The 18205-nt window shown below is 44.5% G+C and overlaps 1 protein-coding gene across 1 annotated transcript in view; it reads left to right on the top strand.

Annotated features, from left to right (window-relative positions):
• Positions 1–18205, top strand: part of insc (INSC spindle orientation adaptor protein) — a 216735-nt gene that overhangs the window by 77789 nt on the left and 120741 nt on the right. The window contains exon 4 of the mRNA XM_033038498.1: positions 1215–1338. Coding sequence (XP_032894389.1) covers positions 1215–1338 — 124 coding nt within the window. The remainder of the gene's footprint in view (positions 1–1214; positions 1339–18205) is intronic.

The following is an 18205-nucleotide window of genomic DNA, read 5'->3' as shown; positions in this document are numbered from 1 at the left end:
GCATTGATGAGCAGAGACATCTTGAAGTCCATAATTCGGAGCTCACTAAAGGTGGCAGCACAAGTAGATAGGGTGGTAAAGAAGGCATATGGTATTCCGGCCTTCATTGCGAGGGCCATTGAATATAAGAGTCAGGAAGTCATGATGCAACTCTATAGGACGGGTCTGAAGAAGGGTTTAGGCCTGAAACGTCGCCTATTTCCTTCGCTCCATAGATGCTGCTGCACCCGCTGAGTTTCCCCAGCAATTTTGTGTACCTTCTATAGGACTATGGTTGGGCTGCATTTGGGGTTATTGTGTACAGTTCTGGTTGCCCCATTACAGGAAAGATGTGGAGTCTTTGAAGAGGGTGCAGAGTAGGTTTACCAGAATACTGTTTGGATTAGAGGGCTTCAGCTACAGGGAGAGATTGGATAGATTGTTTTCTCAGGAACATTGGAGGGTGAGGGGAGATGATAGCAGTATATAAAATTATGAGAGGCATAGATAGGGTCGACAGTCAGAACCTTTTACCCCAGGGTGGAACTATCCAACACTAGAGGGCATAGGTTAGAGGATAACAATTTATTGGGGATGTGCGGGGTAATGTTTGCAAATGTTGTTGAAAGAACCCAATTGTGTTTCTTGAAGCACAAAGTGCTGGAGTAACACAGCAGGTCAGCCCGCTTCTCTGAAGGATATGGACAGGTAACGTTTTGGGTGGGGACCTCTCTCCCAGCCTTGCATCGCAAAGGCACAATAGTCGGGAGCAGGTGGACTCGATTCTCTACAGAACCGCAACGTGAAGAGCAGCACAAACTGACCCGATGTGGAAAAGAAAATATATTATCAGCATAATGATCGCGCCTTTCTGACCAGATATGAATAGCTGCAGAAGGATTTAAATGAAGTAGGTTCTCCTACAGCAGTCCTTTGATCAAAGACAAAGCTGTTCATATCCTTGCAACAAATACATTGAAACCACCCGACGGCAATAAAATGGAGTGAATTTAAGAAGAGCCAAAGGAGGATAAATATTGAATGGTGTACATATTTAATGCTTTGTTTATCGTTGTGCTACAGAGCAAATATTCTTGTATTAGAGTAAAATCTGCCACTTGAGTTATTTCATTGATTTGTTTCTGCTGAGAAAATATGGTCGTTTTTCCCATCCTTTTATCACACTGGAAAATTTAAATTGTAATTTAACAATTTTGCAAACTCTTTCCTCACAGTTTTACATACGATGAAGATGAAGCCACATTCGCGTCTGTGAAAGCTGAGATTGTCGAAACATTGGCATCATTCAGTCAGTCGTTCAGTCAGATGGTGGAACTTGCGCTCACCCACGAGATAAAGGTCAGTCCCACATTGCGTGCTGTAGCCCTGCTACATTCCTCTTTTGACTCATAGGCAATATAAATAGATTCAGCTCAAGCACCACTTTTAAGGTCCTGTCCCACTTGCCGGCGATTTTTTCGGCGACTGCAGACGTCATTGACTGACGTATCAGGATCGCTGAATGATTTTGAACATTTCAAAATGCAGCAGCGACAAAAAAATGTTGCGACACTTGAGGAGACACCGCGCGTCAATACGGCGTCACGCCGCGTCAACGCCGCATCACTCCGCATCACGCCGCGACTTTTTCGGTGACCTGATACGTCAGCCAATGATTCCGACAGTCGCTGAAAAAATCGGCAAGTGGGACAGGCCCTTTACGGATGAATTTTTTTTCACTAAGCCTTTACCTGGGTGGCAGGGTGGCGCAGCGGTAGAGTTGCTGCCATACAGCACCAGAAATCCCGGTTCGATCCTGACTACAGACGCTGACTGTATGTAGTTTGTACGTTCTCCCCGTGACAGCGTGGGTTTACTCCGGGTACTCCGGTTTCCTCCCACACTCCAAAGATGTATAGGTTTGTAGGTTAATTAGCTTTGGTAAAAATTCCAAACTGTCCCTAGTATGTAGGATAGTGCTGGTGTACGGGGGGATCGCTGGTCGGCGTGGACGCGGTGGGCCGAAGGGCCTGTTTCCGCTCTGTATCTCTAAACTAAACTAAATTAAATCTCCTCTATAGTAGAATCTCCACTCATTTCTGAATCAATAGAGCATTAGCAATATAGGTATTGGTTTATGATTGTCACCTTAGTTTATGTTTGTCAGATACAGTGAAATACTTTTGTTGGCTTGCTATTCCAATGAATCAGATCATACATGCAGGAAGGAACTGCAGATGCTGGTTTGAACCAAAGATAGACACAAAATGCTGGAGTAACTTGAAACTGGACCTGAAATGTCACCCATCCCTTCTCTCCAGAGATGCTGCCTGTCCCGCTGAGTTACTCCAGCATTTTGTGTCTAAAATCAGATCATACTCTACATGAGTACAATCAAGTCTACACAAGTAGAGACAAGTACAGCAGGTAGACCTGAAGGGAAAGATAGCAGAGTGCAGAATATAATTGTCCGCATTGTAACGTAACAGTTCCAATAGAATATTCTAATATCTACAATGTGGTAGATTGGAAAATGGGAACAATACCCTAGCTTGAGGAAGGACCGTTCAGAAGCCTAATAATAGATGGGAAGAAGGTAGACAAAATTGCTGGAGAAACTCAGCGGGTGCGACAGCATCTATGGAGCGAAGGAAATAGGTGGAAGAGTGGCGAAGAAAGAACGGCCAGGGTTGGAAAGGTGTTGAACTATGTTGGTCGTTTTCCCAACACAGCGTGAGTGTCGATGGAGTCGATGGTGGAGAGTCTGGTCTGTGTGATCAACTGGGCTACATTTACAACTCTGCAATTCCTTCATGTCTTGGCAGAGCTGTTCCCAAGCCAAGCTGTGATGCTGCCCAACAGTATGCTTTCTGTGGTCCATCTGCAGACGTTTGCAAGAGTCATTGGAGACATCTATTGTCAATAATGTTGTGCAACTTTTAAAATGTAAATATAGAGGTATTTCACAAAAGTGTGATGTATATTTATCTCGATAAGCACGATTACTCTCTCCGGATCCACCCTTGGCTGCCTTTAATTATGACATATGCAATAATGCTTCTGATGTTGTCTGCCACATATGGTCGGGCAGAGGGATCTAGGAGTACGGACCCATAGTTCTCTGAAAGTGGGGCCACAGGTAGACAAGGTGGGGGGGAACAGGCTTTTGGCATGCTGGTCTTCATATGTCAGCGAATTGAGTACAGATGTTAATACATTATACATGTTCAAGAAGGAACTGCAGATGCTGGAGAATCGAAGGTAGACAAAATTGCTGGAGAAACTCAGAGGGTGCGGCAGTATGAAGAAGGGTCACGTCACGTCTGAAGAAGGGTTTTGGCCCGAAACTTTGCCTATTTCCTTCGCTCCATAGATGCTGCCTCACCCGCTGAGCTTCTCCAGCAATTTTGTCTATCTTTAATACATTATACAATGTACAGGACGTTGGTGAGGCCACATTTGGATGATTGTTTTCTGTTTTGGCCACCCTAGTTGTAGCAAAGATCTCATTAAGCTGGAAAGAGTGCAGAGAAGATATGAGAGAATGTTACCAGGACTCAAGGGTCTGAGCTACAGGGAGAGGTTGGGCAGGCGAGGACTTTATTTCTTGGAATGCAGGAAGATAAGGGGTGGTCTCATACAGGTGCATAAAGTCACCAGAGGAATAGGTAGGATGGATGCACATACTCCTTTTCTCAGGGTAGGGGGATCAAGAACTAGAGGGCATGGCATTGTGAGAAGGACAACAATGTAAAGGAGATGTGCGGGACAGGTTTATCACACAGAGAGTGGTGCCTGGAAAATGCTGCAAGGGTGGTAGTGGAGATACCATGTCTATGCAAGGGAATGGAGGGATATGGATCACGTACAGGCAGAGGAGATTAGTTTAACATTGTGTTTGGCACGGACATTGTGGGCCGAAGGGCCTCTTCCTGTGCTGTACTGTTCTATGTTGTATGTGATATGATTGATTGCTGGAGCAGGCTTGAATTGCTAGACATTGTACCCTCACCTTTACTCGGTCATTTAGCAGCAGGAAGCGATTGATGTGATGAAAAATATCCAAAATTGCTTTCTAGGATGTTTGGTTTTTAAATTATTATGGTGCAGAAATCTCTCTAAAGCATGATTAATATTTATTTGTTCAGAAATGTGTAAAGCAAACACCTTGTAATGTCACAGGGCACAGGAATCAATTTCAACACATCCACACCATGCAGAGAGATCAATGTTCCCTGCCTTCATCACAGAGCAATCAGGCTGGGGGCACAGAGGGAAGAGTTCCTGTCTCCAAACCACTAGCTAATAACTAGGGCGGCACAGTGGTGCAGTGGTAGACCTGCTGCCTCTCAGTGCCAGAGACCCAGGTTCGATCCCGACCTCGGTGCTGTCAGTATGGAGTTTGCACATTCTCTCTATGACTGCATGGGTTTCCGCCAGGTGCTCCAGTCTTCCCCCCACATCCCAAAGCCGCGTGGGTTTGTAGGTTAATTGGCCCTCTGTACATTGCCCGTGTGTGTAGGGAGTGGATGCAATAGTGGCATAACATGGAACTAGTGTGAACTGGTGATCAATGGCAGCCATGGATTCGTTGGGCCAAAGGGCCTGTTTCCTCGTTGTATCTTTAAACTAACCTAACCCAACAGATGTCCTTCGACATTAAACGCAAAACCAAGATCTGATTGGTCTCCACAAGGCCCCTGAAGTTTGCTCATTTAAGGGTTTTGGCCCGAAACATTGCCTATTTCCTTCGTTCCATAGATGCTGCTGCACCCGCTGAGTTTCTCCAGCACTTTTGTCTACCTGCTCATTTAACACACCTTTCCAGGTGTGTTGCAATGTCCAGCTCTGTACCTATCCTTCCCTGGTGTGTTCCAATGCCTAATTCGCCCTCCCATTCCCACACTGACCTTTCTGTCCTGGGCCTCCTCCACTGTCAGAATGAGGCCCAATGCAATTTGGAGGAACAGCACCTCATATTTCACTTGAACAGTTTACAACCCAGCGGTATGAATATTAGTTTCTCTAACTTCAAGTAACCCTTGCATCCCCTCTCACTCCGTCCCTCCCCGATCCTAGTTCTCTGTCTAGTTCTACTGTCCTTATTTAATATTACTGATTATAGAGTCATAGAGTGATACAGCGTGGAAACAGGCCCTTCGGCCCAACTTGCCCACGCCGGCCAACATGTCCCAGTTACACTAGTCCCGCCTGCCCGCATTCATTCCATATCCCTTCAAACCTGTCCTCTCCATGTACCTGCCTAAGTGTTTCTTAAACGTTGCTTCAACTACCTCCTCTGGCAGCTTGTTCTATACACCCACCATCTTTTGTGTGAAAAAGCTACCCCTTCAGATTTCTATTAAATCTTTCCCCTTCTTGTATGCTGCATTGTCACCTTCCCTTCAGCTAACAATGAACCATTCTACATTTCCTTATCATCAACTACTTTGATCTGTCATTTTCACATCTTACCCTTCCATATCTCTGGACTCCCTCTTCCCTGACTCTCAGTGTGAAGAAGGGTCTCGACCTGAAATGTCACCCATTCCTTCTCTCCAGAGATGCTGCTTGTCCCGCTGGGTTACTCCAGCATTTTATATCCATCTCTATACCTGTCCTTCCCAGGTGTGTTCCAATGTTGAGCTCCGTACCTGTGTTGCAATGTCTAGTGCTGACCCTGCCCTATTAGTGACCACTCCTCCCTCAACACCATTACTTCTTTTGGTGTGCGTCACAGACTCATTTATTTACTTGAGGTAGGTTTTCCCCTGATAGTAATTCATCATAGTCTACAATCTACTCTGCCATCTCATCAAATTATTAATTGATTCACAAATCAAATGGACTCAGACCAATGGCTGCTGACTCACTTCTCATTGTACACCAGCAATATATCCAAACTATACCCATATATTACATTCAAATGGCAAGTACAAATGCGCATATCCAAGAATAGTGATCTCAAGAAAAATTACCCTCATCAGCCTTGCAGAAGAAAGATATTCATAAAGGGAGTTCACTTCTTCCAGCAATTAACCTTACCACAAGAAACCGTAACGAAGACCAGTAAGTCGACACTTTGTGAATTTGTGTATCCTCAAATATATCATAGAAACATAGAAACATAGAAAATAGGTGCAGGAGTAGAGGCCATTCGGCCCTTCAAGCCTGCACCGCCATTCAATATGATCGTGGCTGATCATCCAACTCAGTATCCTGTACCTGCCTTCTCTCCATACCCCCTGATCCCTTTAGCCACAAGGGCCACATCTAACTCCCTCTTAAATATAGCCAATGTACTACCTTCTGTGGCAGAGAGTTCCAGAGATTCACCACTCTCTGTGTGAAAAATGTTTTACTCATCTCGGTCCTAAAAGATTTCCCCCTTATCCTTAAACTGTGACCCCTTGTTCTGGACTTCCCCAACATCAGGAACAATCTTCCTGCATCTAGCCTGTGCAACCCCTTAAGAATTTTGTACATTTCTATAAGATCCCCCCTCAATCTTCTAAATTCTAGCGAGTACAGCCAACTTTGCTGGTGTGGTTTTACAATATGAATTCTGCCTTCCAGAACATGGAAGGTGTATTGAAGGAACACATTTTTTATGTATTTCATGTAATAATCAGGAGTATTTAATATAAACGATAGTGGGTAAACACAGACCTGAAGGTTATTCAAAATCTCCCCAGTGCAAGAGGGATGTGGGATGCAAAGTCTAGTTGATCCTACATGAAGCCAATTCACAGATGGTGTTAATGAGGAACAGGAGAACTGTATGTGGTGGGCAGGCATTTAGGTTGCTAATAGGCCTGTCCCACGGGCAATTTTTCAGGCGACTGCCAGCGACTGTCAGAGTGGAACACACACACACATCGCTTCCTTCACCAGACCGTTATGTAGGCGGGGGACAGGACAAGTGGGGGAGCGCTGTCTGAGTGAAATTCACACGGTCCTAAGCCAATGTGATACAGACACACACCGCGATGAACAGGAAGGTTGGCGATGTAATTAAGACGGTGAAAGTACAGTGTACGGGAAGGGTCACGTAAGTCCTTTAAAAGAGGGGGGAGAAGGGGGGAGAAAGAGTGGAGACAACTATTAAGAAGCCAGAGATACACTGTGAAGCTTGGCGGACATTAACATTACTGGTCGGTTATCCTTGGTTCTGTAAACTACTGGTTACATTTTTTTCCCCCAATGAGCCAATGAAATTCACCGGTCAGCACCAGCTACAACCTACGAGAACCTACGACAACCTTCGACCTCCTGGCAACCCACTACCACTGCACCTACGGCACGAGAATTCTCGCTACTCTCCATGGCGGCTTCATTCTGGTCGCTGCTAATTTTCCAACATGTTGAAAAATTCACGGCGACCATAATGAGGCCGCGGCTAGTTCCCAGAATGCGGGAACTCCTCACGACCATGAAGGCGACTCCCCGGCAACCACCCGCGAACATGTGGCGACCATGTGGCGACTGCATAGTCTCCTGCAGTTGCCTAAAAAGTCATCTAAGTGGGACAGGCCCATTAGTATCTGCTATTATTACCTCGAAATATTGCAGGTTGCTAGAATCGGGTGGCCAGTAAGGTGGAGATGGCATTTGGCATGATTGCATTCACTGGGAAACATAGAAATATAGAAAAATAGGTGCAGGAGTAGGCCATTCGCCCCTTCGAGCCAGCACCGCCATTCAATATGATTATCGCTGATCATCCAAAATCAGTACCCCAGTTCCTGTTTTCTCCCCATATTCCTTGATTCCATTAGCCCTAAGAGCTATATCTAACTCTTGAAAACATCCAATGAATCGACCTCCACTGCCTTCTGTGGCAGAGAATTCCACAGATTCACAACTCTCTGGGTGAAAATGTTTTTTCTCACCTCAGTCCTAAATGGCCTACCTCTTATTCTTAAAACACATGGTTCTCGACTCCCCCAACATCGGGAACATTTTTCCTGCATTTAGCCTGTCCAATCCCTTAAGAATTTTATATGTTTCTATAAGATATCCTCTCATCCTTCTAAATTCCAGTGAAAATAAGCCCAGTCGATCCATTCTTTCATAATTAGTCAGTCCCACCATCCTGGTGAACCTACACTGCACTCCCTCAATAGCAAGAATGCCCTTCCTCAAATTAGGAAACCAAAACTGCACACAATAGTTGGGGAGGTGGAGATGGCGTTTGGTATGATTGCCTTCACTTTGAGGTAATCTGTATTTGGAATAAGATGCCAGAGGAAACTAGAGTAGTGGATATTATTATGCCTTTCAAAGGAAATTTGCATTGACATATGGATAGGAAGGGTTTAGAGGGCTGTGGGACAAATACAGTGAAAATAAGACTAGCTCAGAAGGCCAATTTGGTAGGCATGGGCTTGGTTGGCTGAAGGGCTTGTTTCTGTGCTATATGAATCTAGGACTATGCAAGGCTATTAACTGGACATCCCTTCACAGAGGCAGCTTGATCTGCTGTGCCTCCAACATTTCCTGGTTTGGTTTCTGAATAATTTAGTAAGGGAGTTATAACCAATATGAGAGAGAAATTGAACAAATATTGCAGGTTACAAATATTACAAATATGACAGGTTACTCCCACTGTGAATCTCACATTACAATGTTCAATATAATCTTTATATTAAATGAGGACAGCTTGGCACTTCATTAGACTGCAACTTAATTTTAAAATGATTCATTTAAAAAGGCTTCTTTAATCTTTAAGCAAGGCAGTGACACGTCTAGTGTCCCACGTTGACAAGGTAAAGCTGAGGCATAGATCAGAGCTTGTTGGAATATGAAAAAAATCAGTTTACTGTTGCTATACTGTTTTAAAAATAAAATCCATTGTTAGAGATGAAATTAATATGCATCTTGTAAGTAATCTGATTATTACTTTACATATGGATCATTAGAATTATTGAAGATAGAAACAAAATGTTGGAGTGACTCGTTTCTGAAGAAGGGTCTCAACCAGAAACATCACCCAGTCATTCTCTCCAGAGATGCTGCCTGTCCCGCTGAGTTACTCCAGGATTTTGTGCCTATCTTCAGTGTAAACCAGCATCTGCAGTTACTTCCTACTCATTAGAATTATTTATTTTGTAATTCAACGCATCTATTTGCTGCCCAAATGAGCAATCTTTCAGTGGGCTTTTTACGATGCAAGTGATGTGCTTCTGCCGTGATTGTTGCTTTCTTTTTGTTAAGGTGTTCATCACAGACATTGCGGGCAGAAGGGCCTGTTCTGATGCTATACATTCCAATGTGTAGAAAGGAACTGCAGATGCTGGTTAAACTGAAGATAGACACAAAATGCTGGAGTAACTCAGCAGGACAGGCAGCATCTCTGGGGAGAAGGAATGGGTGATGTTTTGGGTTGAGACTCTTCTTCAGACTGAGAGTAAGGGGAAAGGGAAATTAGACATAGACGGTGATGTAATAATAATAATAATGGATGGGATTTATATAGCGCCTTTCTAATACTCAAGACGCTTTACATCGCATTATTCATTCACTCCTCAGTCACACTCGGTGGTGGTAAGCTACTTCTGTAGCCACAGCTGCCCTGGGGCAGACTGACGGAAGCGTGGCTGCCAATCTGCGCCTACGGCCCCTCCGACCACCACCAATCACTCACACACATTCACACACAGGCAAAGGTGGGTGAAGTGTCTTGCCCAAGGACACAACGACAGTATGCACTCCAAGCGGGATTCGAACCGGCTACCTTCCGGTTGCCAGCCGAACACTTAGCCCATTGTGCCATCTGTCGTCCCGATGTAGGGAGATATAGAACAAATTAATGAAATATATGTAAAAAAGGCCGTTGGTAGCTGTTTGCTAGGTGAGAACGAGAAGGTTTGACTTGGGTGGGGGAGGGATGGAGAGAAAGGGAGTGCAGGGTCTACTTGAAGTTAGAGTAATCAATATTCATACCACTGGTTTGTAAGCTGTGCAAGCAAAATATGAGATGCTGTTCCTCCAATTTGCATTTAGCCTCTATCTGAAAGGAATCAATGACAGAGGGACATAACACCCTGATATCCCGATTGCCATTAATGGCTACAGAGGTGGAGATGAGACATCTTGCATCAACTTTATTCCCATTGCAGATAACAATGCTAACATTGTGGGAGAAAAAGATTCCATGATGCTGTAGAATGGTAAGCAGTTGACAGGACAGTTACTTTATCAAAGTCCCCTTTGCACACCTGATTAATGAACATCTACACATTCTTGGAGCCATAGGGAACTGCAGATGCTGGCTTATTTGAAAATAAAGGCACAAAGTGCTGGAGTAACTCAAGGAATCAGGCAGCATCTCTGGAGAACACTGACCTTTCAAGTCACTTCTTCAGACTCGACAGGTGACGTTTCAGATTGGAACCCTTCTTCAGTCTGAAAGAAAGGTCCAATTTAAAACTGCACCTCTCCATGTTTTCCACAGATGCTGCCTGACCCACTGAGTTACTCCAGCACTTTGTTTCGTGATCTGAATGTTCTTTTCTGGTTAACACCTCAAGAATGAGTAAAAGTGAAAGCCACTTAATACTTTAGATTGAAGTCATATAACACTTAATTCTCTTACCAGCTGGATACACAGTTGCCCTTGTTATCTAGATTGTCCAACGTGTTAAAAATCAATTGGCTTTCTCTGTTACTATCTGGTTTGATTTCTGCCGGTGTCGAATAGTTTTTGGTTAACTTAGAAAATATCCATCTTCCATCTCCTGTTGCTGCACTCAAATTTCGCAGCTTGAATCCTCTTTCAAGTGAGTTTTCAGGTGGAGTTGCGAATATTGACAGACAATTCAACCACGCAGTACAGTGGAACCTGGGCCCAGTGCCACCTTCGCCGAATAGTGACTGCTGCTCAGATCTGAGTACAATGGCTATTAATACTCAGATGCAGTTTCCAAGTATAATGTTCAGGAGCTGTACCACGGAATGTCGGAGTCTCCAGTCAGTCAAGGTGTCGTGATGATGTTCTGTTCATCCTGCTGCCTTTGGAATGGGAAGACAAACTCGTCCATTGTTGCTGTATCCTCCCAGGTCATTAAGTTTAGTTTTATTATTGTCACGTGTACTGATGTACTGTACATAATTACAATCAAGTCAAGTCAATTCAAGTCAAGATTATTCGTCACATACACATACGAGATGTGCAGTGAAATGATACGATACGATACAATTTATTTGTCATTTGGACCCCTTGAGGTCCAAACGAAATGACGTTTCTGCAGCCATACATTACAAACAAATAGACCCAAGACACAACAAAATTTACATAAACATCCATCACATTGCTGTGATGGAAGGCCAAAAAAACTTATCTCTCCACTGCACTCTCCCCCCCGATGTCAGAGTCAAAGTCAAAGCCCCCGGCGGGCGATGGCGAATTGTCCCGCGGCCATTAAAGCCACGCCGGGTGATGCAAGGTCGCACACCGGGTTCTTGATGTTAGAGCCCCCGGCGGGCGCTCGCAGAGTCCCGCGGCCATTCCAAGCCGCGCGGGGCGATGGTGTAAGGCCCCGCTCCAGGAGCTCTTCAGCCCCGCAACTCGGGCGGGAGAAGTCGCCGTTGTGGGAGCCCTGAAAAGCGGTCTCCCTCCAGGGACCCGCGGGCTCCCGGTGCCGCCGTCCGCCAGACCCGCAGTTGCAGCCTCCGAATCTCCGGAGGTCGGGCCGCAGCAGCGCTGAACCACAGCTCCACCCGCTCTGGACTCGGCCAGCTCCGCGACGGGGAGGTGAGTAGTCGGCACCAGAGCCCCCGGTCTTCCTGTTGGAGGCCGCTCCTCGTTGCAGCCCCAACGACAACGGAGACCCGACAAAGAAAAGGTCGGGTCTCCCGTGCAGGGAGAGATTTAAAAGTTACCCCCTCCCTCCCACCCCACCCCCACCCCCCCACACACATACCCCAACAAAAAATAACAAAAACTACATAAAAACATAGACATAAAATAATAAAAACGCAGACGGACTGCAGAGGCCGCTGCTGACGAGAGTCGCGCCGCCCACCCAAAGTGGCAATGCTCGCAGACTTTGTGCAAAAAGACAACCAAACAAACTACAAACAGAATGGAACAGAATCACATATTCTTTTACATATTAAATATTGTGGGCGGAAGGAAAAAGGGAAAAAAACAGCAATTAAAAAAAAAAAAGCATGTAGAGTGGTTCAGTAAAGTTAGTCCCTGGTGAGATAGGAGTTTACAGTCCTAATGGCCTCTGGGAAGAAATTCTTCTCAACCTTTCCGTTCTCACAGCATGGCAACAGAGGCGTTTGCCTGACCGTAGCAGCTGGAACAGTCCGTTGCAGGGGTGGAAGGGGTCTCCCATGATTTTATTGGCTCTGGAGTTGCATCTCCTGATGTATAGTTCCTACAGGGGGGCGAGTGAAATTCCCATAGTGCGTTCGGCCGAACGCACTACTCTCTGCAGAGCCTTTTTGTCCTGGGCAGAGAAATTCCCAAACCAAATTGTAATATTTCCGGACAAGATGCTTTCCACAGCCGCTGAGTTGAAACTAGTCAAACTCCAGTACAATAGCTGGAGCAAAGGGGAAGATACAGAGTGCAGAATATAGTTCTCAGCATTGCAGCGCATCAGTTCCAGAGACAAAGTCCAATGTCCGCAATGGGGTAGAGGTGAATCGGACAGTACCATAGCTTTTGGAAGGACCATTCGGAAGCCTGATAATGGAGGGGAAGAAGCTGTTCCTAACTCTAGGGGTGCACAGTTTCAAGCTTCTGTACCTTCTGCCAGATGGGAGCGGGGAGAAGAAGGAATGACCGGGGTAGGTCAAGTCTTTGATTATGTTGGCTGCGTTCCCAAGGCAGCATGAAGTTGTAGATGGTGTCAATGGAGGGAGATCTGGTCAGTATGATGGACTGGTCCACATCTACAACCTGGTATTACAATTATTAATTTATTGTATTGTGGATTATTACATATAATCGGTGTGTTATTCTATTTATGGACCTGTTGCTGCAGCAAGTAACAATGTCCTTCTTCACATACAAAACAATGAAGCACTCCTGACATTCGGCTCCAACGATTCTATTCCCCTTTAACAATTGCTCCTTTTAGTTTTGTAGATTTTCCTGAGGTTTCATACAATTATATATTGGGTAAATTAATCTTAGTCCTTTTTAATGTCTAGACAAATACCTCTGCCCAGATTTATTGGCCACTTTACGATGTCCTAGTTGAGAAGGTTAGCTAAAATTGATGTATTGAATAAACACCATCAGTGTGGGATACAGTACGATACTGAGTTAGACATAAAGTACTCCTGAGATTTGTCAAATGCCTCCAGGGGATCTTTTCAAACACTGCCTCTTGTAATTGCTCTGACTTCATTACACAGGCAAGATGCTGACTTTTATTCCTTGCATTCGCTGTACAAACAGTGTGGCACATGAGAAATTTGGGAATGATTACAGGATTATCCCAATCCGCTATTATGTTTACTAGACGACAAAAGGGTACAATCTCATTGAAAAAGAGTGACAAACATTTAGACTGTCTGATCAAAGATAGACACCAGAAGCTGGAGTAACTCAGCAGGTCAGGCAGCATCTCTGGAGAAAAGTAATCGGTGACGTTTCGGGTCAAGACCCTTCTTCAGACATTTCTCCAGAGATGCTGCCTGGCCCATTGAGTCACTCCAGCTTGTTGTGTCTATCTTCAGTTTAAACCAGCAGTTCCTTCCTACACTAGACAATCCTATCCCATCTACTACGGACAATGGCTTTTGGCTATTATGGACTCGACCCTTCCGGAGGTCATCTGTTGCCGGCCCTGATTATTTTCTGGCCTCTCTCTCCCCCCCCACCCTTCATTATGTCAGTCCGAAGAATGGTTCCAGTCGGAAAGGTCACCTATTGCCGTTCTCCAGAGATGCTGCCTGGCCCGCTGAGTTGCTCCAGCACTTAGTGTTTATCTACAGTGCAGGGTGTGATGTTCTGTGTCAAATGTATGCAACAACCTTCATCAAAGTCGAGGTCAAAGATGGGCTCCATATGCAAGAATCCACAAATGAAATATAACCTTGTTATTCACTTGTAAGTAGGTAACTGCGGGCTCTTGAATTATTACTGCCAACCTTTAGTAACAAATTTCCAATTGCAAATGTAGCTGTATAATATGGAATATTTGTAAGGTTTAGTTCAGCCATCCTAACATGCAGCTATATTGTTAAATGTTACTGCCACAGTTCTAATTGTACTATAGAAATAAGGAACTGAAAATACTGGTTTACAAAAGAAGACACTAATGCTCAACGTGTCAGGCAGCATCTCTGGGAAACATGGATGGGTGACATTTCCGGTTGAAGTTTCAGTCTGAAGAAGAGTCCCGATCCAAAACATTACCTATCCATGTTCTCCACAGATGCTGCTGAGTTACTCCAGCACTAATAGAACTAAGTTGCAGTGGTATCAGTCAGCCCGACCTATTATGAATGCAGTTCTGACTCATTCATTGCCTGTACACACCCAGAACCACAAGGAAATGGGAGCCTTGCAAGCTAGTCCCACCATACATCTCTTCAGTCAATAGACAATAGACAATAGACAATAGGTGCAGGAGTAGGCCATTCGACCCTTCGAGCCAGCACCGCCATTCAATGTGATCATGGCTGATCATCCCCAATCAGTACCCCGTTCCTGCCTTCTCCCCATATCCCCTGACTCCGCTATCTTTAGGAGCCCTATCTAGCTCTCTCTTGAAAGCATCCAGAGAACCTGCCTCCACCGCCCTCTGAGGCAGAGAATTCCTCAGACTCACCATTCTCTGTGAGAAAAAGTGTTTCCTCGTCTCCGTTCTAAATGGCTTACTCCTTATTCTTAAACTGTGGCCCCTGGTTCTGGACTCTCACAACATCGGGAACATGTTTCCTGCCTCTAGCGTGCCCAAGCCCTTAACAATCTTATATGTTTCAATGAGATACCCTCTCATCCTTCTAAACTCCAGAGTGTACAAGCCCAGCTGCTCCATTCTCTCAGCATATGACAGTCCCGCCATCCTGGGAATTAACCTTGTAAATCCACGCTGCATTACCTCAATAGCAAGAATGTCCTACCTCAAATTAGGGGACCAAAACTGCACACAATACTCCAGGTGTGGTCTCACTAGGGCTCTGTCCAACTGCAGAAGGACCTCTTTGCTCCTGTATTCGAGTCCACGGGAAATGCTGCATTCATGCAGATGTGTGTGCTTTTAGATAAATTCCTCGCCAGTCTGTTTGAGTGGATATTATATTTCCTTTGTCAATTAAAGAGCAAGCATTTATTTTGGTATCTTGATCACCAATGCTGTCAGCCTACATCACGTAAACAGTAACTGATTTCAATTCAATTCAACTTGAATTGAAATCAGTTACTGTTTACGTGATGTAGGCCGTAGATTGATACGACAGTTGTACTTACGGGACCATAGAGTCGCGATCAGATTCAAATGCAGAATAAAACTCACTGCTTTTCAAAGTAGATCATTGTTTTTGAGGCTTAGTGCCAGGGCAACATCTGTATTCACTCAATTAAATATTGAAAAATCATTGGAATAAGTTGGTGGATCAATGCAGAATGGATTTCCAGTATACACCAACTGCAAGTGTGATGGGAACAGCTTCAGTCTGATCTATAGACACTGTACATCCTGTTAATATACCAGAACATAACATTTGCTTTCTACAATTACTAAATGATTTGCACATTCCGCACATGAGATCAGTGGGAATAATCCGGCAGCCTCTGTTTATTCCCACTTATTTAGGATAGGAACATTTTTTCCTGGATTTGAAAGATTGGATCTAAATATTTTCAGGTTTTATTTATTTATGGCGCACACTTGATCCCTGAGTTGAAACCATAAGGTCTCAGTGTATTAGGCAGAATAAAATTCAATAGATTAGACCTTTGTTCCTGATATTTGAGTAATCATTTTATCAAATGCAATTCTAGTCCCTCATCACTTTAACTGCAGGGTAACAAACTGGATTGTGCCACTTTGATTTATAGATGTTTAGCAGCCAGCCAGTGGGCATTAATTCTTCATATACTGCAGCTTGGTCTTGGATAAAGGCAAGTGTTTCACAGTATAATTGACGAGACTGTTCTTCTATATTTTGTGATTTCTGATCTAATGTAATATGCTCCTTTAAAGCCAACAGCATAAAACTATAGGGTGACGTACATATCGTCTCATGGGGGAGGCTGCAAAACAGTTTCAAAAAGAATTATTAACCAGCCGGTTTATTATGATGGTGTAAACACCTTGAGTGTTAAAGTTCCAGGAACTTTCTTTACCCTCTCCTCCCACACTGATTCTCTGAACCAAACTCCCAGAAAATCCTTCAATCTCTGAAACAACTGCTGGTCTTTGTTCCAGTCCTGTTGAAAGTTTGCAAGACCATCTTAAATTGAAGAGTCCAGACCCAAAACATCATCTACCCATGTTCTCCTGATATGTTGCCTGACTCAGGGCCGTCTTAACGCACGGGCACACTGGGCAGTTGCAGTGCTGCCAACATTGGGTGAGGGTTGAGAGTGAGAAATTGCGAGGGAGCGTTGCGACTTAGGCGGGGAGGGTGTGGGAGGGGGTGTCCACCCCCCCACGGTAGGGAGCTATCCATTTTTCAGCTTGAAATTGTGCAATCTGGTGCATACTGTAGTGAGTCTTTTAACTTACACTTGAATGCAACATTTATGCTTAAAATTGGATTAGGTACGAATAAGGTTAGGCTAAATTACATTCCACAGTAGAGCCAGGCTCTGATCAACATGTGCAGCACATGAATTACCTTAGTTTATTCATGTATGGAAATCAGATTATAATTCATGCTGTTATGCATATATATAGAGAAACAAAAACATAGAAACAAGGCAAGAGGAGTCGGACTTCCATCACTGTTCTGCACAAATAAATCAAGCAACCTTACCCTTTGACTACAGAAACAAGACGAAAATAATGCCACATATTCAACCATATATGATTCTTTGAAATGAAGATATATATGTAAAACATATATATGGAATCAGGCCCTTCGGCCCACCAAGTCCACGCCGACCAGCAATCTACCATACACCAGTTGTATCCTACATGCCTGAGACAATTTACAGAAGCCATATAACCTACAAACCTGCACTTCTTTCGGATGTGGGAGAAACCGGAATATCCGGAGAAATCCATGTGGTAATAAGGAGAATGTACAAATACTGTACAGCCAGCACCCGTAGTGAGGATGAAATCTGGGCCTGTGGTGCTGTAATGCAACTCTACTGCTGCGCCACCGTGCCACCCCGTTAAATTATGTTTTCTGTAATATATTTATTATGGTGTCTCGTCAATAAAGATGAACACATGATTCTGATTTCTGCCCTTAGTTGGATAACACATATCTCCAGTCATTGTGTTTTATGGCTGGTTTTCAACCTCTTCAGTCTGAAGGTCTCTTCCCGAAACATCACCTATTCTTTCTCTCCAGAGATGCTGCCTGTCCTGCTGAGTTATTCCAGCTTTTAGTGTCTATCTTCAGTTTAAACCACCATCTGCAGTTCCTTCCTACACTCTTTGTTAAGCGAAACAGGTCCTATTCTCATATTATTCACCTCAACTAAGTATTTTCTTCACCTCCGTTGCTGCAGCGAATACAATCCCACTTATCAAATCTTTCTTCAAAGAGAAAAAAAACTCCAGCTTTGCCAATATGTTCATAAATCGCCCTTGGATCCTCTCCAGAGCAATTGCACCCTTTCTACAGTATGTCATCGTCTTACAGCATGGAAACAGGCCCTTCATCCCAACTTGTCCATGCAGATCAAGATGCCCCATCTAAACTAGTCCCATTTATCCGCATTTGGCCCATATCCCTTTAAACCTTGTGTGTGCCAGTGTGTGTGTAAGGGTGTGTGCTAGGTTGTGTGTGAGAGTGTGTGTCAGTGAAGCGGCGACAACACCCGGAGTGAGCAGAGACTTGGCAATGTCCGGGGAGCATTTCCCCCTCTCCCTCCCTCTGCGGGAATGCGGGCCGGCCCAGTTGGTCTGTGACAAGCTGGGGTCCGTGGGAGGTGAGGGTCAGTGACCTGGGGAGCGGTGCCACAGCAATATTGTCTACATTGCCAATTTAAATAAATTAAATTGCTCGTTCATTTACGGGAAACCCGCCGACAGAAAACTATTCTCATTGATGAGTGTGGAGGAGTGTGACTTTATTT

Source organism: Amblyraja radiata, chromosome 20, assembly GCF_010909765.2.
Source record: "Amblyraja radiata isolate CabotCenter1 chromosome 20, sAmbRad1.1.pri, whole genome shotgun sequence".
NCBI classification, from domain to species: Eukaryota; Metazoa; Chordata; class Chondrichthyes; order Rajiformes; family Rajidae; genus Amblyraja; species Amblyraja radiata.
Note: the sequence above shows the minus strand (reverse complement) of the source record. Positions and strands in the feature narration are given on the sequence as shown.